The sequence below is a fragment of the Camelus ferus genome, chromosome 19 (assembly GCF_009834535.1).
Source record: "Camelus ferus isolate YT-003-E chromosome 19, BCGSAC_Cfer_1.0, whole genome shotgun sequence".
Lineage (NCBI taxonomy): Eukaryota > Metazoa > Chordata > Mammalia > Artiodactyla > Camelidae > Camelus > Camelus ferus.
The window spans coordinates 33,311,766-33,338,095 of NC_045714.1; the positions used below are offsets into that span (position 1 = coordinate 33,311,766).

Consider the following 26,330-nt stretch of genomic DNA (forward strand, 5'->3'; position numbering starts at 1 on the left):
CTGGACACAGCAGGGAATAAAACAGAAAAGGTCTCTGCTCTCAGGAACTTACATTCTGGATGGGGAGACAGACAATAAACAAATGAACAAGAACATTTCCTAAGTGCTGTAATGAAAATAAAGCAAGGCAGTAAGATAGAAGGTTGAAGTAAATGAGAGCCAGGTGCCTTCCCAGGCCATTCACTGTCTATACCCAAGAGTCATTTGGCTGTTTTATACCCAAAAGAGACTGCAGCCTCCTTACCCTGAGAAGGTGGCTTATAGGAACCTTTGCCCTGACTCTCACTCCAGGGCTGCCAATGATATCCTAAACCAGAAGAAATGCTCCCAAATTCTCTGACCCGAGGCCCCAAATCCTGGTCCCAGGCTCAATTCTAGTTCCATCCATTGGCCAAGATTACTCTACCTGTGACTGTAGGTCCAAGCCTGTTGTGCAAATCACTCAAGGTAGAGAAAGGCATTTTACACTAATTATGGTTGAGCAACTGAGGATTTGAAAAATAAATACTAGTTGTTTTTTATTTTTTGGTGCTCCAGATGAGGCTCAAACTAGTTGTTTTTAAAATAATCACTATAAGTGTATGCATTTGTCAAAACTCAGCAAACGTAGTTAGGATCTGAGCATCACATACAGATTTTTGTCTTTAAAAAAAAAGCACACAATGAACTGCATTCTAATTACTGAAATGCATTCAGAAGTATTCAGAGGGAGGTAAATGAATGACTGCAACTTACTTTGAAAAGCATCAAAAATAAGATGGATTAATAAGATGGACAGACAGATGTATGAAAATTAAGCATATTAGTAAAATGTTACTGGTAGACTCCAGGTGGTGGGTATACAGGTGTTCATTGTAAATTCTTTCAACTTAGCTGTATATTTGGAAGTTTTCATGATAAAATGTGGGGGGTGGGGGGTGGGAAGCAATGTTTAACTCTACAAGAGAGTATACAAAACTGCTTTTAATTTTCAAACAACTCTTCCCAGGGAAAATTCCAGTGCTTCTCCACAGGTACACACACTTTGTATAAAGTTGTAAACACTATTTGTATAAATGTCATTATTGTTATTTCTCACATATTTCTTAAAGTTCATGTGTACAGTGTTTAATGTTCGCATATCACATGAGTAACTACGCTGTATGTTACTTTGGGGACATAGACTTTTTATTGTGTACATTCTAAATGCACTGCCCAGTGCCCCCCTTCCAGAGAGAGGACTGGATGGTACCAACCCTTTTCTAGTTAGGAAAGCTGGAGAAAACATTTGTTAAAGGCATGGAAGAGCTACCAGGGCAGTGAAGAATTGTGAGGCCAAGACGGAGGAGGAAAAAAAATTCTCCTCCAATCTCCAGCATTGAGAATCTCCTTTCCTTTCCCCAGGTGTCTGTTGATTCTAAGAGAGAAGATTTATAGGTAGTACCAGATTGTGATTCCAAAAACTGACCACATTTCCAGTTCTACATCCTCTTCCAGAGGCTGGCTACTCCCCTATTAAGAGGTGGAATCTATTTCCCCTTGGAATTGGGTGGGGTAGGCCTGTGCAACTGCCTTGGCAAACAGAATGTGGCAGGTGTAATACTGTGTGACTTCCAAAACTAGGTTAGGGAAGGCAGTACCTATCTGCTTGGCTCTCCTGGGATGCTGTCCTTGGGACCTGGCTGCTATGCTGTGAGGTACAGCAGGTTGCAGGTATTCTGGCTGGCAGAACAAAGGTCAACAACCAGCTTCGACTGCCAGACATGTGAGTTAACAAGCCTTTAGATTCCAGGCCCCACTGCCAAGTCACCCCTAACCTGTGTCTTTCAGCTCATGGCCTAGACCTTGTGGGGCAGACGCACTATCCCTTGTTTTATCTTGTTCAAATTCTTGACCGATATAATAAGTGGTGAGCATAATACATGGTTGTCTTACAGTTTGCTTTATATCCCCTTGCAGGATTTTCACAAATTTACATTTACAAACCAGGTAGGGGAAGAAAAAGAAACACCTTACCAAGCTGAGTCTTTCGCTCTTTTTAAGCATAGTCCTAGGGGCGTTAAAGAGGGGAAGCCAGAAGTTCCAGGGAGGCCTGCCTTCTCTCTGGGCTTTGGTTTCCTCCTTTGTCTTCCTTCTAGACTAAAGGGGGCCACAAGAAGAAAGACAATGCCCTCAGTGTTAGGTAGGGATGCTGGGGCATGAAGCCAAGGTGCACTGGAGTGTAGACTGAGGCTACAGACTGGGAGCCCTGAAGGCCATGAAGGCATTCCTACCGACTAGGGGTGAAGCCTCCATCGGGGGGGAGGGTGGAGCCAAGGTTCGCCAGTCTGCAGCCCTTCCTTGGCAGAATTGCCTAAAGAAGAACGCCATCCTCTTTTTCTTTTCAGCCCAGAGACCACTCAGGAATTGCTCCCCACTGTCCAGTAGGCAGGGTTTCCCTGATCCCTCCAATGCAGCGGCTGCACGCCTCTCATCAGTCTTCCACTCCTCACTGAAGTGCACATCAGGGGCCTAGCCTCAGGATCCCCGGCTCAGAGGGCCCTGTTTCAGGTCCGGCTGAGTCATCCCTCCTCTGTTACCACAACAGCCAAGGAGCAGCTCTAAGGCCCCCAAATGTCCAACATGGTTTCAAATCCCAGTCTTGCCACATACTTGCTCCCCAGTCCTCAATCCCTAATTTTCTCTTAAGATGGGCTGATATTACCTGTCTCCCAGGGCTGTCTTGTGAAATAAATGAAAACAGAGCTAAAGTGCTTAGCAAGTTTCGTGTGTGTGTTTGTGTGTGTACACGTGCAATGCTTTTCAGTGCGGTTCTTGGTGACTTGGTGCTCATTACATTTTACGTCCTCTCTCCCCATAATCTTCCTAGGGCCTGTGTGCTCGTGAGGACTTTCCTTAGTAACTGTGGAGGGGGGCAGGTCTCTTGTAACTATCGCTGGAGAACCTTCCTCTCCAGCCCGACACAGGAGCCCTCAGCTCCTGAGGTGTCTGGTTGGTTCTGCCTCCAGCTTGTTTTTGCTCAGGCTGGATTGCACAATACAAGCACTCTAAAATGTTTCAGCTTTATTTACAACTAGAACCCCAGCTCCCACCACACCCCAGCTCCTCAACTTTGTTCTGGAAGAAGAGATGGATGAGCAGTGACGTTTCTGCCAGGCCCAGGGCTCGGGGAGATGTGCAGACAGGCCCCTTACTTCTTTTGGGCTTGTGCCCGGGCCCGCTGAATCTTGTCGGCTGTGGCCCCGTCTGTGGCTCCAGTGCAGTGGGACAAAACGAGGCTCATCTCTGCCTCGTTCCGGTGCTCAATGGCCACGTCTGCAGCCTGAGCCACATCCCTGGGATTTGAGCAGGAGGGGAGCCGTTGTTGGGCTGCCCAGGGGCACAAACCATGCCTCTCATCAGCCCATTGGCTTAGCCACCCAGCACCCTCGGGGCCCTCGGCAGACGCACCCAACGAGAAGCAATGCCTTGACCTTCTGCTCAGGACCCACACGGGAGGCATACTTCTTGGCCTCGTATTTGTTGTGTTGCTTCATGCAGATTTCCACAAAGGGCTTAGAAGGGGGAGAGGGTGAAGGGAAAAGATAAGGCAGAGCCCTCCTGTCCTCTCTTATGAACAAAGCCCAGTAGCTACACTATACCCTTCAGTATGTATACCTTACATTATACCCCACATTATACCCCTCAACCCTGCCCAAAATACACATACAACAGTTACACACGTACACAACAGTGTTGTGATCCTAACATTCTTAGGGCAGAAACGACCTAAACCAAAGATCTGTTGGAGCTCTGAAACCCAACAATTCCATGTGTGCACTCCACCATCCACTGCTACCCACTCACAGCAGGCATCCCCTGTCCTCCCAGGCTGCCCTTAGCCCTACTACCTGCCACACATCTGAACCGCCTGCCACAGAAAACCAACCTATCAACATCCTCCACTGCCTTGCAAATGTTTCCTCCCTGTGCCCCTCCACCACCACTCCAACAGGACTTTCCTTCAGGCACATGGTGTCCCCCATGGTCCTCCTTGGGAAGAACAGCTGATTCTCCCTACCGCCAACAGTTGCAGGCAGACTTGGGCCCACCTCCCGCATGCCTGGCCCTCAAACGTGCGTACACAGGAAGCACCCACTAACTCTGTGGAGTAGCTGAACAGATGCGTGAACAGGCCATCAGCCTGTCTCTGAGCCTGGTCCTCTCCCCAGGAGGACCCTCACTGGAGGTGGGGTGGAGGGTGGGCCCTACTCACCAGGTAGCCGATGGGTGATTTCTTGCTCTTAGAAAACTTCTCTAGCTCTTCCCAGTCTTCCAGGTGTGCCAGGGCGGTCAGTTTCAGCCACCAGAGCCTGTGGGGAAGCTGGGTGTGGAGGTGCTGCAGGAGGGGCCAGGGGATCCCAGGAACTACACGCTGACCGGGCCCTCTCCTACCTCTTGTCAGGGATGCGGAAGTCACGCGCCAGCTGCTCCGCGCGCTTGTTCTGGCCACCAAGTATGAGGGTGGTGACCGTGTCATGTAGAGACAGGTCTAAGAACTGGCCCCCCAGCTCGTCTTCTAGGCGTCGCTGCAGCCGTAGGAGCCGCATTTGATCCTCTGTGGCCTGGGGACAGGGATGAGGCAGGACAGGAATGAGAGAGACAAGGAGAGGATACTGGGAGGGGAGAAGAAGAGGCTCGCAGAAAAGAAGGGGCCAGACCTTGGCTGCAAACTCATTCTTGGCCTTGTAGAAGGCATCGGCTGCTGTCTGCAGAGCTGCGACTCGCCCCTCAATGCGCTACCAGGACAAGAAGGGACACCTGAGCTCACAGCACAAAGCACCTCAGCTTTCCCCACCTAGGCGATGGTTTTCTCCCCATCCCTGTGCCCAGGGTCGCCAGTGCCAGCCTCACCCGCTGGGCACACTGCTCTAGTGTCCCTAGCAGGAAGGCCGGCTCCTCTGGGACCAACCCCCATCCTGGCCTCATGTCTTCTCAGGCTCTCCTTCAACAGTGAGGATCAGATGGGGTGTGCACCACATTCAAGGCCCAGACACCTGGAGAAGAAGCCAGCCCGTGGGCCCCACACGCCCCGTGGCCCTCAGACCTCCTCTGCAGCGTAGCTGGCTCGGATGTGGAAGCTGCCCAGCTCCTGATGGTTGTCATCCTGATTGTAAAGGTCCTTCAGCGTCTCCAGCTCCTGATGCTTACAGAACTGGGGCAACGGGCAAGCGGGCAGTCAGCAAGGCCAACTCAGGGGCTCGGAGCCTCCAGCCCCACCCTGCCCACCACACACACCTGTCGGTACAAACTCAGGGCCATGGGCTGGTTCCGAAGCGTCATGAAAAAATCTCCTCGATTCAGCTCATTCTTCAGGTGCAGCAGCACCGTGAACACTATGGGACGATGAGGTGGGATGGGGGTTCCAGCCCTGCCACCACTTGCCCAACTCAGAGACCCCAGCCTTGCCCTCACCCAAACCCTGCTCACCCAGGTCGGTGTCCCCACTCTCGATGGCCTTGCTTAGTGCCAGTTTGCTCCTCTTCATCTTTAGCAGAAGGGGTACCTGCTCCCCGGAGCGTGGCTCATACTCCAGCAGCTGTGGGTGGGGAGGAAGGCACACAGGGAAGGAGCTGGCCTGGGGGCCTCTACTACCCACATCAGAGCATCTGGGGAAGGCTAGGCACCTACCTTGATGGCCAGTTCCGTGCGGCCACAGCCATAGGCTCGTGCGGCAATGTCTGAGTAAGACACCCCAGGCGTGTCCCCCAGCTTCTGGTTAATGGCCCGCGCAACATCCTCGTCAGACACGTCCTTCTGCTGTACCTGCAGAGGGAAGGGGTGTCATACACACCTGGCTCTCATCTCCTAGCCCCCACTCCCACTGCCTCCATCAGGACCCACCCTTTCAGTCTACACTTCATATTTGCTACACCTCACCAGGGTCTGGAAGCCCCTAAATGCCACTGAACTCTGTCCTACATCCTCACCTTATAGCAGGCCCAGTGGGCCAGGATCCTGCTGACGCCCTGCACTTCAGGAAGCCGCAGGTACTCACATATCTGAATGGCCAGGGGATAAAGCCTCCGCAACACAAGCCTGGCAGGCAAGGGGGGTAAAGGGCCCAGGGGTGAGGTGGGTAGAAAGAGGGCAGAGTGGCCCCAGCCTCGAACTCGGGCCTCCCAGATCCCAAGGAAAGGGGGTCAGGAGCAGAGACCACAGGAGCACATCCGGCGCTGTAATGCTGCCCACTGCAGCCCCCTCCCAGCACCCTTGGGCTTGCTGTACCTGTCCAGCAGCACCTGGATGGTGAGCTGCTTGTATCTGTATTTTATTCGGTTAAGGTTCCAGCAGGGGAACAAGCCCTATGTGCCAAGGACCTTTACGCATCATCTCCAGCCCCTTCCCCCAACCCAAGGCAGTAAACACCCTTCCAGCACACTTGGGGATACTGGCTATAGGTGAGGGGGATCCCGATGTGATAGTCTCGAACAGCATTGAGCACACGTAGGTCCTGACACATGCGCACGAAGCTGTCTGGTGGAAATCTGTCGAGGAAACACTTTCCAAACGAGGCCGCCTAAGAAGAGCCAGAGGGCAAGAGAGGAGAGCTTCCCCTCTGCCAGCCCACCCCTACCCAGCAGCCTTCCCTCCAGCCCTGCCTCCTGGGCCGACCCTGAGCAGACTCTTCTGCATGTCTGGCCAGTGCTCGTGTCCTGCGGCCTCGATGCACTGCTGCACGGCCTGGGTCAGCTGCCCCAGCTCCTGGATCTCCCGCAGGTACTCATCAGCCTTCTGGCTCTCTTTCTGGGGTGAGGGAGGGTGCAAGAGACAATGTGTCATGGCAGGGAACACCGCCAGTCTGGCCCCCACCCCTCTGGGGCTGTGGTTCAAATGGGCTAGCCTGGCGGGCTGCAGAGGTCGGAGCCCACACCCCACCCCATATCAGCCCACCATTGCCTATTGGGGGCCCTGAGACCTCTCAATAGTAGCCCTGACTTGTGCCTAGACTGGGAATAGTGGGGGCTCCCTGCCCCTCCCTATCACCACACAGAGGACACTATGTCTCTTCCATCTACCTGAGCCAGCCCTCCCTAGCCCAGCCCAGCCCAGCCCAGTGTCCTAGCTGGACCCCTGTCCTGACAGGTCGCAGCTGGATGCAGGGGCTGGGCCCATCAGGGGAAGGGGGAGGGGAAGGAGAGCATCCTGGGGCCCGGGAGAAAAGCTAGGGCTTTACCTCATATTCCTTCTGGGCCTCCAACAGCAGCGCTCCAGGGGCCATCGAGGCAATTTTAAAGATCTCCTCGCTGGCCACTGGAGGAATGGAGTTGGTGAGTAGGAGAAGGGGGCAAGAAGCCTCAGCCCTGCCTCAATGCCCTGATCCTGTTCTGCGGCACTAGCCCAGGGCAGCCGTGGTGCCCAGGGGCCCCTGCCCTGGGTCACCCAGTGCCCTTGTGAGGGCCTCACCTGGAACCTCGTGCAGGAATTCGTGGGTACTGCGGGAGAAGATGCGGACCCCATCCAGCTCAGGCACCAGGTAGGAGTCTTCATCCAACACAAACCCAAGCTTGGTCAAGGTTCCCAAGAGCACGAAGAGATGGGGTAGGGCAGGCTATCATCCCCCCAACCCTTGGCAGCCCTCCAAGGATACTGGATGCTCTCAGGCGCATCGCCCACCACCATTAGCCGCCTCTCCCAGGCCACCACGACAGCCCTTTCCTTGCTGCGAGGGCGGCTGCACCTGTGGGCAGCAGCACACATACACACACACATACATATAAATGTCTGGGACACGCACAGGATGCCTGGCCCACAGCCATGTCTCCCACATCACTTTGCCTGGGTCTAGCCCTGCACATGCTTGCTGTCCCTTATCCCATTCCTCTGGCTGATCTGTCTGCATCCCTCTCACCCTGTGCTGTCAGCAACCAGGGGCATCTGGGGCCCACAGTGGGTTGGGGTTTCCCTCAAATGTGCACTGGCAGAGAAGATAAGCTCACTTGGCTTGGTCAGTAGACAGGCTGAATCAACATGTCCCAGGAGACAAGGCTACATCCACTTCCACCCCTAGCATAACACCCCCATCCTCACCAGACCATCTGCTTCGGGGGGGCCCGGATGTTGCAGTTGAACTCACACAGCTTCTCCTGAAAGGGTGCAGGGAATGTCATAGCCATGCCCCAGCAGTCACCAGTTTGGTTGAAAAGCCCTTCCCCTACCCCCAACAGATCTTTCCTGGACAAGGCATGGTGCCCCTGTGTTGTCCCAGGATCACACCTTGAGTGATGCTGTCCCCATCCAGATGTAGCCTGTGTCTGTGAAGAGCGCCAGGTGTCGGTAGGTGAAGGAGACAGCCATCTGCAGGAAGCTGCTCACTCCTGGGGCCAGGCCAGGGAGGGTCTGGGGCAGGTCCGGGAGGACACCAGAGATACTGACTTCTCAGAACCTCCCCACTACCTCCCCCAGTCCCTTCATTTCACTCCCACACAGGACCCCTCACCACTGCAGAGCAGGCTGCGTGGTCCAGGAGGTAAAGATCAGGTCCTACAGCCAGAAGAACGTGTGCCACTCGGTCCTGGCACAGCGTGGTCCAGCATGACGGTGCACTCTGCAAACCTGCAGCCAGGGAACAGGACAACCTCAGGGTGACCAAGGCCCACAGCTTCTGCCTCTGATGGTCCCATGGTCTGGAGGCACATTTGTGGGCTCACCTGGCACCTCTGGCATCCGGCGGAGTTTGAGGTCCCCCACGTTGGCACTGAGGGTGAAGCGGTGGGCCCCTGTGAGGATGGCCACCCCAGAACCAAACTCAGTATGGAAGATCCGGGCATCTAGGACCCGGTTCTGGAGCACCTCCTGGAGAGAGGGGCCGTAGGTTAAGGGATCCTCAGAGCCCCAGACTCCATCCCTCTTCCCCAGCCCCTCGGGCCCCTACGTTGCCCATGCTGAAGTGTCTCCGGAAGTCACCATGGAGCCCATAAACCAGCACCACACCATCTTCCTGAACGCAGAGCAGCTCCTCCTCGGCTGACCAGCCCAGGGACACCACGGGCCCACTCTTCCACTGCAGAGAAGAGGGAGGTTCCTGAGGCCATCCTCAGGGTGAACCCCTGGCCCCAGCCCCAGGGCGGGGTGCTTACCAGCATACTGGCCAGAGGCATGCCGGAAGCTGAGTAGATCTCGAGAACCGGCCTTATGCTGGCAGCCTTCTCCTTCTTCCAGGGGTTCCTCAGCAGTGCTGCAGTTTGAGAAGGAACCTTCTGCCCTAGCTGCCCGGGCCCACTCTGTGTGAGGCAGGCCTTAGGTAGCCTGCTTAACTAGTTCACAGCTAGCTCCTTAGGCCCACCCCATGTGCAGCAGGCCTCAGGGGAACCAGAACTAAAAGCATCTCAGTAGGGTGGGTGGGGGTGGGTAGCACATGCCAGCAAGAACCACCCAACAGAGAGACCACCAGCAATCAAGGACCCTGAGTTCTTGCCGTGGTCCCAGAGCATGAGACGGCAGTGGGCAACTTACCAATGGGGCCCCCATAGGACGCAGCGGCCACCAGGCAGTCCCTCAGCTCCTCCTGCAGGTCCCAGTCCATGCTGTACAGCTCATACTTCCTGCCCACACAGAGGCGAGCAGAGGTTAGCCTCATGACCCTGCACTCAGATGGGGTGAGCCACAGAGGAGCCCCTAAAGCTTCCATTCATCTTCCACAGGAAAGTTGAGGAGGACCCCCATGGGCAGGGAGAGGGGGGTGACTGGAAACATATAGGCTCACTGACCACATGCGTGCTTAGGGACAGCAGGTGAGGGAGCAGAGGATGCCGCAGGGCAGGCTGTACGGCCAATAAGCCAGGACGCAGACTGAGGTGGGACTAGGCTGGGGCGGCCAGCTGGGGCCTGCATTAGCAGGAAATAAGACCCTTCAGGAGGGCCTCTCAGGTTAGGGAGCCTTTCTTCTATTTCTGGTTCTTAACACTGAATCTGACCCCTGGGCTTTATACCCAGGGGTCCACTTCAATGCTTGTTGATACTGAACTCAGTTTTAGAGGTACTGAGTGAGCAATGCCTGAAAGAAATCCAAGAGGAGCTCTTTAGTGAGTCCAGAGCTGGGTAGAGTCCTGGGTTGGAGATACCAATCTGTGAATGCTTGGCTTACAGGAGGCAACTGAAATTACAAAGTGGCATGAGACGACCGCAATCTGAGATGTGTGTGGATCACCAGAGTGTGTGCTGCATGAGAAGACGGAGTAGGAGGCTTGAGGAATGCCATCACTTGATGGTTGAAGGTGGGGAAAAGGGGACAGCGAAGGAGTGGGCACTAATCCAGGTCAACAAGAGAAGACAACATTCGAGAAGGAGGGTGTTTCAGCTAGTATCATTTCAGGAGCCTTCCCACTGAAGATCAGGAAGAGACCCATCATTACCTTCTATTGATATCCTTCTTGGAGCTCTAGTCAACATAATTTAAGAAAAAAAAATAAAGAGAAGTTTCCATTTTGGAGAAGTAGTGAAATTGCTACTGTTCACAAATAATGAGGTTGTCTACTTAGAAAATCCAAAGCAGTCTATGTAACAATGACTAAAAGAGCTCAGTAAGTGATCAACAAAAATCAATGTATTTTCTATACCAATTAGTTTTCTATAGGCTAGTGAGAACTAATTAGAAACATAACTTTAAAAAGATTCTAATCATGATAGCAATAAAACTATAAGGTACCCAAGGACAGACCTAATAAAAATTTTTTTGTAAAATCACATCAAAGCTTACTTAAGGATATAGAAAACATGGAAAAATATTCCAAAATGATCTATAAATGCACAAGAATTCCAATAAAAATCACCCCAATTTCTGGGTGGGGAGGAAAGCACAAACTGATTCTACAGTTCATCGGTGGGGAAAAAAAGATCATCTGAGAGAGAAAATACTGGATAATACGTAAGAACATTTGAAAATGTGAGAACAGATATGTATCAGAAATTAAATACACTTAAAAACTAAAGTTAATTAAAACTTCTTTTGGCACAGGAGTAAGTAAACAGATCAATGGAACAGAAGAGAATCCAGAAAAATATCTGGGAATAGAGTATGTAATAAAGACAGCATTTCAAATTGGTGCAAATTGATACATGAAATGAGACAATGGGCCATATGGGAAGAACCCCAATAAATACTACTTCATTGTTTAATCTCTGCAATAAAATATTTTCCAGGTGGAATTCAAGATCTAAATGTTAACAAAAATAAACCCACATCAGAACAAATCTTGCTTATTTTTATAAAGTAGAAACAATTTCTAAATATGATATAAAACCTAGAAGTCACTAAGAAAAAGACTAACAAATGAGTCTAAATAAAACTTAAGAACTTCTGTGTACTTCTATATAAGAGGGGTTAAAAAGTACATATTTACATTTGCTTCTATTTAAAAAAAGAAACTGGAAAAATTTCTAAGAATCTAATTAACAGTGGTTACTTGCAGGTGAGGGGTGGAATCAGTTGAAGAGGGGTAGAGATGGGAATGAAACTGAGTTTTTAAACCACATTAATGGTTATTTATTAAAATAGTTAACATTTAAAAAGTCCATCAAAAGCAAAGTAGTAAGACAAACTACAAAAAGGGAAAAAAAGTAACACATGAAAAAGGAATATTGTTCTTAAAAATACAAAAGGCTTTAATTAACTGTAAAAAGTGAAAATAAAAGTAAAAGAAAAATGGCCAAGGGCTAATAATACACCACTTTATGTGAAAATATTTTAAAACTAAACATAAAAAAACTTGAGAAAAATGTAAGCTAACATTTTCATTATGTAAACTACAGAAAAGTCTTTCAGAGCAAGACACAAAACCCAGAATTACAAAGGAAAAGACAAATAGATTTTATTACATAAAAACTTAAAATATGTACATTAAAAATTAATACATAAAAGTCAAATGACCACTGTAAGATGTGTCACATTTGTAACAAAGGGTTAACGTGGAGAACATATAAAGAGTTTCTTCACAAATTAGTAGAAACAACACAATAGAAAAATAGTCAAAGATATGAACAGACATACTAATGACTAGGTAAAAATGAATTTTAAATTTATTTCCATGTTTTGGCCATCTGAATGGCAAAAATTAAGAGGCTAATAAATAACATGTAATATTGTTGAAGCTGTGGGAAAATGAACACTTTCCTACACATTCCTGGGAGTATAAAATGGTTCAGCCCTTACAGAAAATGAAACACTATCCAACTTGTAAGTGCGCAACCCCTCTAACTTAGCAATTTCCTTCCAAGGGTCTAACCTATAAGACTACTTGCACAAGTATTCAAAGGTATGAATTCACTGCAACACTGTTTAAAATAGTTTAAAAAAACTCCTTCAAAATCAGACTGGTTAAATAAACTATTCTATGCCCATTCTGGGGAATATTATGTGACTATTAACAAGGTGACTGTGTATACTGACATGAAGTGATCGCTAAAATACATTGTTAAGTAAAAAAAAAAAAAAGGAAGCTGCAGCTCATTAGGAACCATATGAATCCATTTATGCAATAAAAACACTGAGCAAATATTTTTGACAAGCATATTTACATATAATCACATGTATGTGTGTAAATACATAGAAAAACTCCCACAGGCCTCTACACTAGGCCAGAGACACTGGTTACCCTTAGGGAGGGTGGCAAATGAGGCTGGGAAACAATGGAGACTCACAATATGTAGGCTATATACTTTTGCAGTATTTGAGCTTTTTAACCCCATTTGCATTTCTTTTGACATTCTGTTACTAAAATCCTTAGATGAAATTTGATGGGGAAATAGATACTCATCCTTCCATATGTGTTCTGGGGATAACTGTTCTTTTAAGCATTACTCCTTCACAGTGAGGAGGCTAAGCCTTCTCAATAGAGGGCACTGGACAGCACAAGGAAGGGGCTCTCCCGCTGCTTTGCAGCAGGGCAGGCAGCCTGCGCCAGGGTGTGAGAACATTTGGTGTTGCTCTGACCCAGCCATGCAGCAACCTCCAAGGCTGGCCCGGACTGGTGATCACCTTCTCATGACTCCTCAGACAGGCACGATGTTCCTGACCTCCTGCCCGCGCCACCACGCCAGGGCCTACTTCCTTAGCATGACGAGATGCCTGGCTGCTGGCTACCCTGCCTGTGCCCTTGAGTGTTTCCACTGACCCCTCTGCACAACCATGCACCCAGTCACTGAGTGCTCCAGGCTGCCTGCATCAGCTCTGTGACTGCCCCTGCACACCCAAACAACTGGCCACCAGCTGCAGACTGCCTGTGTCCTCCTACCCACTGAGCCCCAGAGGGTTGCGTCTTACTTGCCCAGCAACTATGGACCAGCTCTGGCCCTGGGGAAACCAGTGAGATTCACTGCCATCCAGTGGGCTGCAACTATATCTTCTCACGGTCTAAACCCCAGCCTGGAGAAGGGCCCCCCTTCCAAGTTTAGCTTTCTCGGGGTACTATCCCTTAGCCCTAGGTCACTGTCTAAGTTTTTCCTATATCTCACAGTTACTCTTTTATCACAGTTTAATAATTCCTTATATTTATTAAACTTTCCTGGTTTAAGTCTCCCGAATGGATCCAGACTAACTGGCGCAGGGAGTGGTCCCAGGAGACAAAACTCTAAAGATGGGATTTGGGGATTTGTTTGGTCACATGCTTGGGCTTGAGTGCAGTGCTGAGTTCTCTGCAATGGGAAATGGATGCTAGTAACCCACTGCGTGCAGAAGCATCACAACTAATCAAGCCTGCAGTTCACCATGGTGAAACACCAAGTCAAACACGTGCTTTGGGAGTGACCTCTGTGCTTGACCGTATGGCAGTAATGATGATTATACAGGCTATGGTGTAGAAGGGTTATTTTGAGTGCACCTGAACATTTACAAAGAGAAAATGACAAGCTTAGGTCCATGAACTTTCAGCTCCAATCATGGTCTGAGAAGCAGAAAGCTTCTGTGACAGCATAAAAGTCTCTTAGTTCTTGCAGCGACACAGCTGCTAATTCTGAAAATCAAAGGCAGAGTTTAGCTGTGTGGGTTGTTAAACTGACAGCTGAAGTCCCCAGTACACCATTTCTCATGTAAAAGTCAGGGTACTAATTAGGAAAGAAAGGGATTCTGAAACTTGGAAGGGGGATATCTGTTTAGACTCAGATAAGAATGACAGTTTTGAACCCCCAAGTCATTCTGTGTCTTCCTCACCACTGGAAGTAGCTTGCCCTTTTGTGTCTCACGAGACTAGCCTTCCTGTGCTTGAAAACCCTGTGATGACTTCACTTAGGGTAGATGTCTTGGGAGCCTCCCTCTCCAAGGCTCACCTGGCTAACACTACTGCTGAGTGGTTAATCTGCCAATAGCAGAGACGAGCACATGGCCCCAGTATGGCATCATTCCCAGGGGTACCAGTCTACAAGCTGATTACACTGAACCTCTTCCATCATGGGCAAAGAGCTGTCCTCACTGGAATACAAATTCTGGGTGTGGATGTGTCTTCCTTCCCTGTAATGCCTTTGCTAGCATCCACCATCTGTGCACTTACAGAATGTCTTGTCTACCGCGATAGCACCCTGCAAAGCCATGCATCTAATCAAGCACCTCACTGCACAGCAAATTTAAGTGCAGCAGTGGACTCATATCCAAGGAATCAACTAGTCTTACCCTATACCCCATTACCCAGAAGTGGCTGGCCTAAATTTAATGACGACTCCGTTACAGCACCAATTGGGAGACAATATTCTAAAAGTATGAGGCACTGTCTTATAGGATGCAAGCTTATGCTTTGCATCAGAGACCATGACATGGTGTTATCACCTTCACAGTCAGAATACACAGAACCTGGAATTAAGGAGTGGAAGCGGGAGTGGGTGCTCTCACTATTACACCCAATGATTCTCTTATTAAAATGTTGCTTCCAGTTCCAGCAACTTTGAGATCTTTTGGTTTGGAGTGCTTATTAGTCCCTAAGGGGAGAATGTTTCCACCAGGGGACCCGATGGATTCACTGACTCAGAAGATAAGAGCACCACCTTGCCATTCTGGGCTCCTTATACAATGGAACCAACAGGCAAGAAAATGGGGTTAATTTACCGACTGAAGTGATTATCCTGATTGCCAAGGGGAATTCAAGTTGCTGCTACACAATGGAGGCAAGGAGGACTATGTCTGAAACCCAGAAGACCATCTAGGACACCTCTAAGGACTTCTATGTCTAACAGTAAAGATTAATGAAAAACATCAGCAACCAAAAATTTTTTTAAATGACTGAGAAATGAAGGTTTGGGTCACTTCATTATGTAAAAATCCCAGAGTAGTGAAGGTTCAGGCTGAGGGCCAGGGAAATATGGGATGGGCAGCTGAAGAAGGAAATCAAAGATATCAACTATGAGCTGGTGACCAATTACAAAGTGACTGCAGGCACTCTGTGTATTTTCTCTGTGCTTGTTCTATGCTTGTGTTTCTATGTATGTACTAGCCACTGTCTTCTCACCTTCCCGTTTTTATTTTATACACAAATTTAAATTTTTAGGTGACAAAATATTCAGTGGGACTGTAATTCAATTTGAGGGGTAATTGATACAGTGATCAGTGCAAAGACTGTGTTTTCTCATTTTGGGAAAGAGTAGTTTATTTGTAAGAAGGATGGTAGTATCTTGTTAAGCAGAAATACAGAGTTGTTTGGTTGTTGTGAAGGAGTTCAAAAGTGTGTTGAGGACGCATATGGAAGCCGAGCAGCCAAAGGGTGGACCACGTCAGTTATCAACTTACTGCTTCCCAGCTCCAAATTCACCCTTTAGTATGTGCTCCACAGCGAGCCAGATGCTAAGCTTCTCGGTAGAGGGCGCTGTAGTACAGAGACACTGCAGGAGGAAGGGGCCCTCTGGCTGTTTGCAGCATCTACAGGATCAGTCAGCAGTGTGGGTATGAGGACATCTGGTGACACTGCACCAACCATGTGCCCAGAACACACTGTCCCTTGGTGACCGCACAGCCTTGGCCTGGACTGGCGTCCACCTTCCTGAACCTCTCTCCACATACACACTACGTGCTCCCGGTCTCCTGCTCACAGTGATGCTCCCACTCCCTGTGCAAGTCCCTGAACCTGGCCCTCAGCTCTGGCTCCCCTGTGCCCTATCTGGGCCTGAGATGCCTGCGTCCTGCTTGCCCAGTGACTGCGGAACAGCTCTGGGCCAAGCAAACCAGCAACTCTTCCACCACCCAGTGGGCTGCAACTAAACTTTCTTTAGTGAGGTCGGAACCCCAGCTTGCGGAGGGCACTCCCCTTCCAATTTGTCATGAAAACAAGAGGTAGGGGTGAAGAGTGGAGATGGCAATGTTCAAGTTTACAAGAGGCTTAACTAAGACTTAATTAATTTAGAGAAGCAAGTGAATGATTCTTATCTGAGTCTGGATTTGAATAAACCAGTGATAAAAAGATACTGAAGACAACTGGAGAAGTCTGAGTAAGAACTGGTTGTTAGATATCAAATGTTAATTTTGTTTGGTGTGAAAGACTACTGCAGTTTTACAGGCAACTGTCATTTTTTTTTCCCAAAGTAATGCACAGTGAAGTTATGTGAGTAATTTATTTTAAACTATAGCAGAAAATGTATTTGATTGAAAAGATACATCTGTCTTTGTCTTTAAATGGTCTCAAAAAGTATGTGTGTGTTGTGGGGGGAGGAGGATGAAGGGAAGATGAAAAGAGAACGAACAGCAAGCTGCTGACACTTGCTGAAGCTGCGTGTTAAGCACAGGGATGTCCACTGCATTACTTTCTGTACATTTATGTATACTGGACCTTCTTCTAATAGTTCTTAACCTACAAAATAGTTAAAGCAAATGTACTGCAACACGATGACAATTTTTAAGCCTAAATGATGGCTGTGGGTGTTCATTCTGCTATTCCTCCTTTGCTGTACATTTGAAATTTTTATAGTTAAAAGGTTAAATACAAATCCCAAGAAAGAAGGGAGGTCACCTCTATCCAATGCTCCAGACAGTCAAGTTCACATGAGGCCTGAGCTGTGCCCACTGTAGAAGCAGGATGTCACTGAGAACAGGGTGATCAGACCAGAGTGAGCGGTGGGTGGGAAGAGGGAAAGTGGAAGTAAGTGTAGATGGCAGTTTTCAGACCTTTGGGGTAGGGGAGCAAAAGATGGGCTGACGAGGAGGGACTGGTTTGTTTCTTGAATAGGGATGTTTATTTTTTGTTAGGATGGAGAGACTTAAGTACAGTTCTTGAGATCCGATAGGGAGCCTTTAGGGGTAGGGATGGTGGAAAACAATGCAGAGTGGTAGTCTTCAGATTTTCCTGCAGCAAAGAAACACCTGGTTGCTTGTTAAAATACACATCGAATTCCCAGGACCCACCCCACAGATAACAGAGTAGATTTGGCCTAGGAAGCTGCATGCAGCCAGCCTTTCAGGAGACCCTGACGCAGGGGGTGGTGGACACCAACAGCTGGAGAAACCTGTGGCTGAGGGAGGGTGTGGATTGATAGCACATGGCTTCTGAGAAGTCAGAGAGATGGGGCACATCTCATCAGGCTGGGAACACAACAGGTAGATCTGATCGGGGGAGGCCAAAATAATTTCATTGTTTACAATTAAATGTCTCTTTGTGTAATCTTTTAAAAGTGCAACCCAGCACAATCTCCTTCGATTTTACCCCCTTATATCTCCCAGACAGGTCCCTTCTCTCCACGTCCAGTGCTCGCCACAATCAACTTCTCCCTGGTCTATTCCACCAGCCTCCTAACCAGTCTCCCTTGCCTCCATTCTTTCTTGCCACTTCCAACTTATCCCCTCATTGTCTCCAGAAGGAACTTAAAACACATACACACATCCCACAAATCCAATCACACCAATCCTTTCATTTAGGCTTTCCATTGTTCTTCAAATAATGGTGGTCTATAAGGCCCTGCAGGGTGTGGCTCCTAAGAGAAAAGCACCTGTCTCATCTCTTGTCCTGCCCCCCAGCCGCAATGGTTCTCTTTGTTTGGCCTAAACATGGAGAGTGTCCCTGCCTCTCCTGCCTCAGGACCTTTGTATATGCTTTTCTCTGATCCCACTCCCTGCACCTACATTTACTCATCCTCTGGAGGGGGTACTGTTTCCTTCAGAAAGTCTTCTTTACCTCCGACTTACCTCACCAATTATGCTCAAACAAATACAGACTCATTTGTGGTTATCAACTGTCTCCCCTGCTGGCTGTAAGTTCTATTAGAGTGGACAGGATCTATGTCTCTTTATTGGCCAATACACTTTCAGCCTGACAAAGGGCTGGGCAAAATTATTTAACAGAATTATCCCAAATTGGGTTTTAAGAATAAAAATGGCTAAAATTCTGGAGCCCCATAAGAACTTGTCACCATTTTCTCTCCTTGCCTTCCCAAATTGGATTTTCCAGAACAGTGCTTCCAATGCAAAAGAATCTCATCCTGTAGATAAGGCTCTAATGTCTGCCACCTGCCTATCATTCATTCACTTACTTGAACATGTATTAAGTCCTGTCATAAGGCTATGCACAAATACAAATAAAACCAAGTGTCTGCACCTAAAATATTGCCACTCTGGTAGAGAAGCTAGAACGCTATATTTTATTTTCTGCTTAAAAACAAAAACCCCATGCTTTAAGACAGGTCCTAGAAGAAGACTGGGTTCCAGTCCTGGCCCCACTGCTTACTACCTGTCTAACTTGGTCATCTAACTTCTCTGTGTCTTAGTTTCCTCATCAGGAAGATGGAGTTAAAATAATGATACCTACCTCATGGGGCTGTCAGACTTAAACAATCTGATACACATAAAGTACTTAGCAGAGTGTCTAGTACATAGGAAGGCTCAATATCTTTGAGCAAAAGTAACATAACCTCTACAGCAAGGCTTACACCTCTACCCCTTCCTGGCAGCACAGCAGAGGTAAGGGTGGGCTAGCCATACAGGTCGTAACTACGGCCTGTACTCAGCGCTTACACTCATTTCAAACTTTACAGGTTTGTAAACAAAGTTAAGACTCCATATGATAAATGGGACTCCTATGACAATGAGATCATCATTTTCAGTACTCTCCTATTTAACAAGCCCATGTAGGCAACAGATATTTTCAAAAGTAATACAAGTTAGTATTTTTGAAAGTACACTCTGTGATAAACACTAAATTATGTGACTACCTATGTCAACTGACACCTCTTCGCCACAAAAACAGTTTAAATCACTTATTTTCTACTGACTTTACTGATTTTTAACTAAATTTTTGCAATTTTTTCACATTGTACAGGCACAATGATAAAAGATAAGAATTAAATAACAAATTCAACCCATTTCTAAAAATTGCCACAAGGCATCTGTCCATCTCAGAAGTGTTAAGGGCTGACATTTCGTGTATCAAAAAAGTTTTGCTCCTCGGCATATATCCAAAAGGAACCCTACTTCAAAAAGTCACCTGCACCCCAATGTTTATAGCAGCACTATTTACAATAGCCAAGACATGGAAACAGCCTAAATGTCCATCAACAGATGACTGGATAAAGAAGATGTGGTATATTTATACAATGGAATATTATTCAGCCATAAAAAACGACAACATAACTCCATTTGCAGCAACACGGATGTCCCTAGAGAATGTCATTCTAAGTGAAGTAAGCCAGAAAGAGAAAGAAAAATACCTATGAGATTGCTCACATGTGGAATCTTAAAAAAAAAGAAAAGAACACAAATACAAAACAGAAACAGACTCACAGACATAGAATACAAACTTGTGGTTGCCAGTGGGGAGGGGGGTGGGAAGGGATAGACTGGAAGTTCAAAATTTGTAGATACTGACAGGCATATATAGAATAATAAACAAGATAATACTGTATAGCACAGGGAAATATATACAAGATCTTGTGGTAGCTCACAGTGGAAAATAAATGTGACAATGAATATATGTATATTCATGTAAAACGGAAAAATTGTGCTCTACAATGGAAATTGACACAACATTGTAAACTGACTATAACTCAATAAAAAATGTTTTTTTAAAAGTTTTAATATGTGAATAACAATGGTATACAGTTTAACTAGCACAGTTGTCTTCTATTGAAAGAAGACGGCAATTCGAAGTCTTTGTGATCTTTAGTTGCAATTAATAAAGTATTTTTTAAAACTTTATTAGGCAACTACTACATAACAGGCACTATTCTACATACACATTGGAGAAAAAGGGATGCTAGAAATATGCTCTCAGCCCTCAGGGCACTTGGTTTAGCAGAAGAAAGCTATACAGATATTGCCCTACTGTGCCATACATAACAGACCCTAGTCCTCGGTCCTTGAGACCCAAAGGAAAGTCAGCTGAACGTCAACTCTATTGGGATTCGGTCAGGGAAAGTTTCGGAAAGAACTCTTGAACTAAGTCCTGAAGGATGAGCAAGAACTCTCCAGTGAGGTAAAGAGGGAAATGCCCACAGAAGGAAATGCAAGCTAGTGCAAACACAGGGAGCCATGAAACATCCTGGTGTGTTGGGGTCCTGTTCTGTGCAACTGGAACACAAAATTTGGATAGGAGAGTTGAAAAAACAAATAAGGGCCGATTTACAGATGCAACATGATTAGAAGTTTATACTTTATCTAACAAAGGAGGAAAGCCATTGAAAAATCCTAATCAGGGTAATAAGATGATCAGTCAACACTTTAGAAAGATTAGCGTTTTAGGACTCTACAACTCTCATGAGCGGGCTGCCCCTAACATGGAGTCCCCACTCGCGCTGCCCCTGGTTCACTCCCGACTCGCCTCCTCCCAGCCTCGGTAGGCACAGTTACCCCGCCCGCCGTGCGACCCCGCCTCCCCTAGAAGCGCCCCTCTGGTCTGACTGTTCAGCAGCACTTCCCGGCAGAAGACCAGGCACTCACTGTCACCCGAGGGCGGCCACCCTCAACATGATCTGAGCATCCTTCCGGGAGCCGACAGACCTGGGCTTCAGCGCTGGGCTGTGCCCCTATCTGTGTGACCACCGGCTTTGCCTCGGTTTCCTTCTCCGGAGAGGGGAAGGCCGGGCCACAGGCAGCTGTTAGTTAGTTGATAGAAACCCGGGGAGAGTCGGAGAGGGGCGGACCCGAGCGGGCGAGCAGGGTAAGCCGGATCGTGGCCGGGAGGGCTGGGCGGCTCACCGGTAAAAGGCCGAGTCCCCGAGCGGGTTCCAGTTTGCAGTGTAGCAGTCCATGGCTGGTGCAGGCGGCGGCTGGCCAGCGCCGAGGGGACACCCGCCTAACGCGGGATCCCGGCAGGCACTTCCGCTTCCGCCCGTCCGGGTCACGTGGCGAGGCCACCGCTACGGCCATCACCACTGTGGGCAGCTGCACTTGACCGCCGCCGCGCCCCCGCCCACACCCGGGCCTCGCGCCCGCCGGGGTGGGCCGGGCCCTGGTTCCTGCTCCCAGTGGCGGCCTCCGCCGCCACCTTCCTGTCCCCTGGGGCGTTGAGGGGGTCGGGCGGGGCGGGACATGGGTGACCGGAAGTGAGAGTTGTGAACATCGCCGCCCGGGGCGCGGAGGCCCGAGGCACCGTCGGGGCCTCTGCGACTCACGCATGGAGAGCGCTGGGCGTCAGGCTGCGCATCGACGGCTAACCGGGACGCACGGGCTCTGCGGGGCAGGGGCTGTGCTGAACCCACCACCGGCCTCCTCGGGCGCGGGAACATGAGGCTAGGCCCGGAGCCTGCCGTGGGCAGTACGTGGGCCTGCCCGGGCCGCAGGTGAACAGCGCGGAACCCCGGGATTCGGTAATTGGCACGATGGCGCGCGCATGCGCGGGGCGGGGGCGGGCACGTGGTGGGGCGCGGGGCGGCGCCGCGCGCGAAGCGCCCTGGTGTCCCGGAGGTCCGCGGGCGGGGTGACCTCCTGCCTCCTTTGCCAGGTGTAGTCGAGGCTGGCGCCACTGCGGGCCCCACTCTAACTCTGCCACCCGGCCCCTGTAGCTCCGGAGGGGCCAGCGCAAGTCTCATTTATGCCGGGGCGGGCCCTGGGGTCGTCATGCCCTAAGTCCCCGCCCTCGCGCGGCTTAGTGGCCTCTCCCTACAGCCCGTCGTAGTTGGCGGCGGCATGGTCTTCTGTCTGGAGAACAAGGAGCCTCGCCGCCCGCTGCGAAGCGCCATGGTCCATTTCCAAGCCTCGGAAGTCCAGCAGCTACTACACAACAAGTTCGTGGTCATCTTGGGGGACTCAAGTGAGTGCCCTTCTGGAATCGCACTTGCGTTTCCGCATCTGCAGCCTATGTTCTGTGTCTGGACCCATCATCTCTATCTCAAACGTCCTCACTGATCCCTAGTCAGTTTCAAATCAGTAGGTTTTCTCTTTTTATTTCCCCAGCTGGTACTACAGGTGTCCTGACAGATGTATCCTGTCAAGCTTTTCACCCCATCCTTGCTTAGCATTTTTCTTCCTAACAGTCCCCCACAATTTCTCTCATGGAAGCTGTGGATTGTGTATGTCTTGGATGACTTGACCTCTGCCAGGTGATCTTGAGTCACTGTGCATCAAGTTGAGGAATGGCATATAGGTAGAAGGAACAGAGGCAGTGCCAGGAGTTTTTAACATCACGTTTTCTCTTGCTTCTCATTCAACACTCCACAAAGGTGGTTTTAGGCAACCCAGCCCTGGGAGGATGGGAGGCCTGGACTTGAAAGGGGTTGAGGTGGAGTGAGGCATGCCTCAGCCTTGGGATCTCTGTCTCCCTGCAGTCCAGCGGGCTGTGTACAAGGACCTGGTGCTCCTGCTCCAGAAAGACTCACTGCTCACAGCTGCCCAGTTGAAAGCCAAGGTGAGGCAAGCCTACTAGCCATGTCAGTGGTGGGCAAGCTCAGACCCTGGCCTGGTAGGGTTGTCCTCCCTGGCATGGGTCTGACCAGCTGGGTTGGGGGGGGTGGGCAGGGGGAGCTGAGTTTTGAACAGGACCAGCTGGTGGCTGGCGGTCAGCTGGGCGAGCTGCACAACGGGACGCAGTACCGGGAGGTCCGCCAGTTCTGCTCAGGTTCTGGCCACCACCTTGTGCGATTCTACTTCCTCACCCGCGTTTACTCTGAGTACCTCGAGGGAGTCCTGGAGGAGCTGACGTATGGACCTGCCCCAGACCTGGTGATCATCAACTCCTGCCTCTGGGATCTCTCCAGGTTGGGGCTGGGGAGAGGGCAGTACTGACTCAGGGTGGAGGTATGGCTCAGAGGCCATCCATCCCTGTGTTCTTGCCCACCCTTTGTGCTGCCCAACAGGTATGGCCGCTGCTCAATGGAGAGCTACCGAGAGAACCTGGAGCGGGTGTTCGTGCGCATGGACCAGGTGTTGCCAGACTCCTGCCTGCTGGTGTGGAACATGGCAATGCCCCTAGGGGAGCGTGTCACTGGGGGTTTCCTTCTGCCTGAGGCAAGTGACCGGGGCCCCTCAGGATGGAGGACGGGCAACTGACTGGTACATAGAGGACCCTCCCTCCCAATCCTGCCTTCATTCTGTGGCTCTTGGATGCTGCACTTTCTCACTCAGCTCCAGCCCCTGGCGGGCTCTCTGCGGCGGGATGTGGTTGAAGGGAACTTCTACAGCGCTACACTGGCCGGGGACTACTGCTTCGATGTCCTGGATCTCCACTTTCATTTCCGGCATGCAGTTCAGCACCGTCACCGGGACGGGGTCCACTGGGACCAGCACGCCCACCGCCACCTCTCACACTTGCTTCTGAGCCACGTGGCCGATGCCTGGGGTGTGGAGCTGCCCAAGCGTGACTATCTCCCTGGTGAGCCCTACCACAAGTTGGGAGGGTAGTGATGCAAAAAGGGCCCTCAGAGCCTAAGGCTCAGACACAACAGGACAGAGATACCCAAAGGGAGTAGAGGCCCCTTGAAGGACTGTTGCGGACACTGAGAGTGTCTTCTTCTTCCCCTGGGTTTCTGTGTGGTCTAGCGGTATAGTGACCTCCGTGTACGTGAATGAGCTTGTGTAAGCATCAAGCATGTAAGGCAGCATGTCAAAAGACAGATAAACAGGAAAGAAATGGGGATACTTTTAAATAGAAATGGACTTGGAGGGTAGAAAGATGAACAGAGGAAAGGCAGTCCAGGCAGTGTAGCAGAAGCAACAGAGCCCCTTGGCTGGTGCCATCAGGCTCTCAGTTCCTGCCTGCCCGTAAAAGGGGACATCGTGAGTTATGTTGCATGTCTGCTTCTCCCCTGGATCATGTCCTCCAAGGGCAAGGTTCTTGCCTCACTTGTTGACAGCTCACTCCTTTCAACCCCAGTGTCTAGCACAGTCGTGTATATAGTGCCTATGGGATGGTGTTTATTGAATTGGCGACATGACTCATGTTAGAAGGCTGTAGTAGCACCAGAGGGCGTCGGGGCACAGAGAGGCCAAGAATGTCAAATTCGGGACTTGGTAGCCTGGAGTTGGAGCATCATGGAGGCGAATTATATAATAATTGATTGTATAATGGTTCAGTTTCCTTGTTTTTTTAGACAAGAGAATTGATCTGCAACAAAGGAAGGGCTCCTCTAAAGGTTGTAAGGCTAGTTTGGGGTGGCTTGGTCTTCCGAACCCAGTTTGGAGCCACAGAAGTAGGAACGTCAAAAGGAAGAGTTGGGTGGGAGAATGAGTTGGTGAGTTTGGTCAGGGCAGATCTCTTGGCATTCCTGTGGAGATGCTGAGTAGATTTGGAGTCATAGGGCACCGCAGAGAGATGGCAGCTGAAGGCATGAATGTGAACTGTGACGGATGGGGTGAAACCATGATCGTGTTTTGGAGCTGGAACAGAAGAGGAGCCAATGGAGGAAACAAAAGGAGATGAGGGTGGTGGCAGTTTCAAGGAGGACAGAGGCTGTTGGCCATGTTGTGTGACTATCAGGAAGAGAGGAAGTGGTTACATTTAGGAGAAGTGTTGAAGGAGTGAAGTAGGGTTAAAAGAGTCAGGGAGCAGTTGATGAAGGAATGGCAACCGGGCAGAATGCTGTGTGTGGAAGTTTGAAAGGAACCAGGGACTACTGTGAGAAGGAAGCGACAGGATCTCTGTTTTTAAGAGAGAAAACTGACTGAGCTTATTTATTGGTTTGCGGGGAGGAGCTGGGAGAGGCCAAAGCTAAAGATATGGGAGCCAACGACAAAGGGAGAAAGCTCTGGAGGGGAGCGTGAAGTTAGAACAAAGGCAGATCCACTGCCTGTTAAGAAAGGCAAGAAGGAAGGAGCACAGCTTGGGCTTAGCGTGAAACGAGAGGGGAGGAGGGAACCTCAGGAAGCAGGAAGCAGAAGGTGCCCTGTTCTCTTAAGAGGTGGGAGTAGAGGTTTAGGCGTGTGGACAGCCAGGGTTCAGGGCAGCCTGGCTCCCCAGGCCTGCCTGAAACAACCATCCCATTCCTAGATCCGTGGACTGAAGACTGGCCAGAGCCAGAGCATCTCGTCCAGGGGAGCCAGGGGCAGCCCCCAGACTTTGGGGAGCAGCTGGCCTTGCCCCCTCCCATGCCTTTTCCCCACCCTCTCCCTCAGCCCTCCCCACCTCCTCTGTTTCCACCCCTGCCCCAGGATCCCCCTTTTTTCCCAGGCCAGCCCTTCCTACCCCATGAATTCTTCAATTATAATCCAACGGAAGACTTCTCGATGCCACCCCACTTAGGTAGGTGTCTCCACAGCCTCCCATCATACCTTTCCCAGCCTTCTCTTGAACCTCCCCTAGCCCAGCCTCCTACGTCCAGGTGGGCTGAGGGGAGTTGGGCAGCCCTAGAGTATCCCCCAGGATTGGGTTCAGTCACAGCTGAGTCTGGAACAGCATCTGCAGACTCATTAGTTAGCTCATTGATTGTCACAATTTCCTGATTTGGAGGTAAGGGAGGTGGTATTGCCATTTTGCAGATGGGAAAACTGAAGCCCACCTGGAAAAACTCACCCTGGAGGACCAGAACTGCCTGAAGGCAGAGCTGGGTTCACCCTGGCCAGAAGCCCACTCTCATAACTGCTGGTTCTTTTGTAGGATGTGGTCCTGGAGGGAACTTTGTGCCTGGCCCCCTGCCTCCTCCAGTCTCCAGCCCTATCCCCCAAGGTCAGCATCGGGGCCCGGTGGTCCACCGGGGGATGCCGCGCTGTGTTCACAACAGCCCCTACCATGTGCCGAGGATGGGGGCGCCCTGCAAGCAGCGGCTCAGACACTCAGACAGGCTGATCCACACATACAAACTGGACAGACGGCCTCCTGCCCATTCGGGGACATGGCCCGTGTAGACTGGATCTTGTGCTGGGGTGGATGTGCCAGTGGCCCTGCAGGGCCTGCTTGCCACCCCAGGTGCTGGGCCAGGGTGTCTCCTGTGCCTGGCATTGTTCTTGTCCATTGCTGTCACCAATAAAAGCATGGAGGAACAGA

General features: G+C 50.0%; 2 protein-coding genes across 5 annotated transcripts; one reads left to right on the forward strand and one right to left on the reverse strand.

Annotated features, from left to right (window-relative positions):
- Positions 1–948: 948 nt before the first annotated feature.
- VPS16 (VPS16 core subunit of CORVET and HOPS complexes) lies at positions 949–21,262 on the reverse strand. Of its 3 annotated transcripts, XM_032461964.1 has the most exons (26): positions 21,113–21,262; positions 9,475–9,563; positions 9,099–9,196; positions 8,894–9,022; positions 8,670–8,814; positions 8,459–8,574; positions 8,236–8,358; positions 8,050–8,105; positions 7,610–7,699; positions 7,426–7,520; positions 7,196–7,272; positions 6,634–6,765; positions 6,411–6,538; positions 6,247–6,282; positions 5,949–6,057; positions 5,650–5,784; positions 5,449–5,557; positions 5,257–5,354; positions 5,066–5,173; positions 4,680–4,757; positions 4,414–4,583; positions 4,235–4,331; positions 3,430–3,533; positions 3,174–3,314; positions 1,996–2,118; positions 949–1,396 (listed from the first exon to the last, which is right to left on the reverse strand). In XM_032461964.1, coding segments are annotated over exons 1-26 (2,640 nt in total). In that variant the 5' UTR covers positions 21,166–21,262; the 3' UTR covers positions 949–1,395. The 3 variants fall into 3 exon arrangements, with proteins under 3 accessions (XP_032317855.1, XP_032317854.1, XP_032317856.1); XM_032461963.1 differs by having other exon boundaries at positions 949–2,118; XM_032461965.1 differs by lacking the exons at positions 949–1,396; positions 1,996–2,118 and having other exon boundaries at positions 3,023–3,314; positions 21,113–21,261.
- PCED1A (PC-esterase domain containing 1A) lies at positions 21,248–26,330 on the forward strand. 2 transcript variants are annotated; one of them, XM_032461967.1, is made up of 8 exons: positions 21,248–21,696; positions 22,022–22,166; positions 22,681–22,760; positions 22,871–23,109; positions 23,209–23,359; positions 23,477–23,723; positions 25,338–25,589; positions 25,944–26,330. In XM_032461967.1, exons 2-8 carry the CDS (start codon positions 22,043–22,045, stop codon positions 26,189–26,191), a joined length of 1,341 nt encoding a protein of 446 aa, XP_032317858.1. In that variant the 5' UTR covers positions 21,248–21,696; positions 22,022–22,042; the 3' UTR covers positions 26,192–26,330. The 2 variants fall into 2 exon arrangements, with proteins under 2 accessions (XP_032317858.1, XP_032317857.1); XM_032461966.1 differs by having other exon boundaries at positions 21,249–21,723.

What these genes read in the sequence shown, in the direction of transcription:
- VPS16 (XM_032461963.1), bottom strand. Translation starts at nt 21,165, where the DNA reads ATGGACTGCTACACTGCAAACTGGAACCCGCTCGGGGACTCGGCCTTT. An exon ending in GGGGACTCGGCCTTTTACCG is followed by an intron (nt 9,564 to 21,112) that starts GTGAGCCGCCCA and finishes CTGTGTGGGCAG; the next exon opens with GAAGTATGAGCTGTACAGCA. An exon ending in ATCCCCCTCACCTATAGCCA is followed by an intron (nt 6,283 to 6,410) that starts GTATCCCCAAGT and finishes AATAAAATACAG; the next exon opens with ATACAAGCAGCTCACCATCC.
- PCED1A (XM_032461967.1), top strand. Translation starts at nt 22,043, where the DNA reads ATGGTCTTCTGTCTGGAGAACAAGGAGCCTCGCCGCCCGCTGCGAAGC. An exon ending in GGTCATCTTGGGGGACTCAA is followed by an intron (nt 22,167 to 22,680) that starts GTGAGTGCCCTT and finishes GTCTCCCTGCAG; the next exon opens with TCCAGCGGGCTGTGTACAAG. An exon ending in TGCCTCTGGGATCTCTCCAG is followed by an intron (nt 23,110 to 23,208) that starts GTTGGGGCTGGG and finishes GCTGCCCAACAG; the next exon opens with GTATGGCCGCTGCTCAATGG.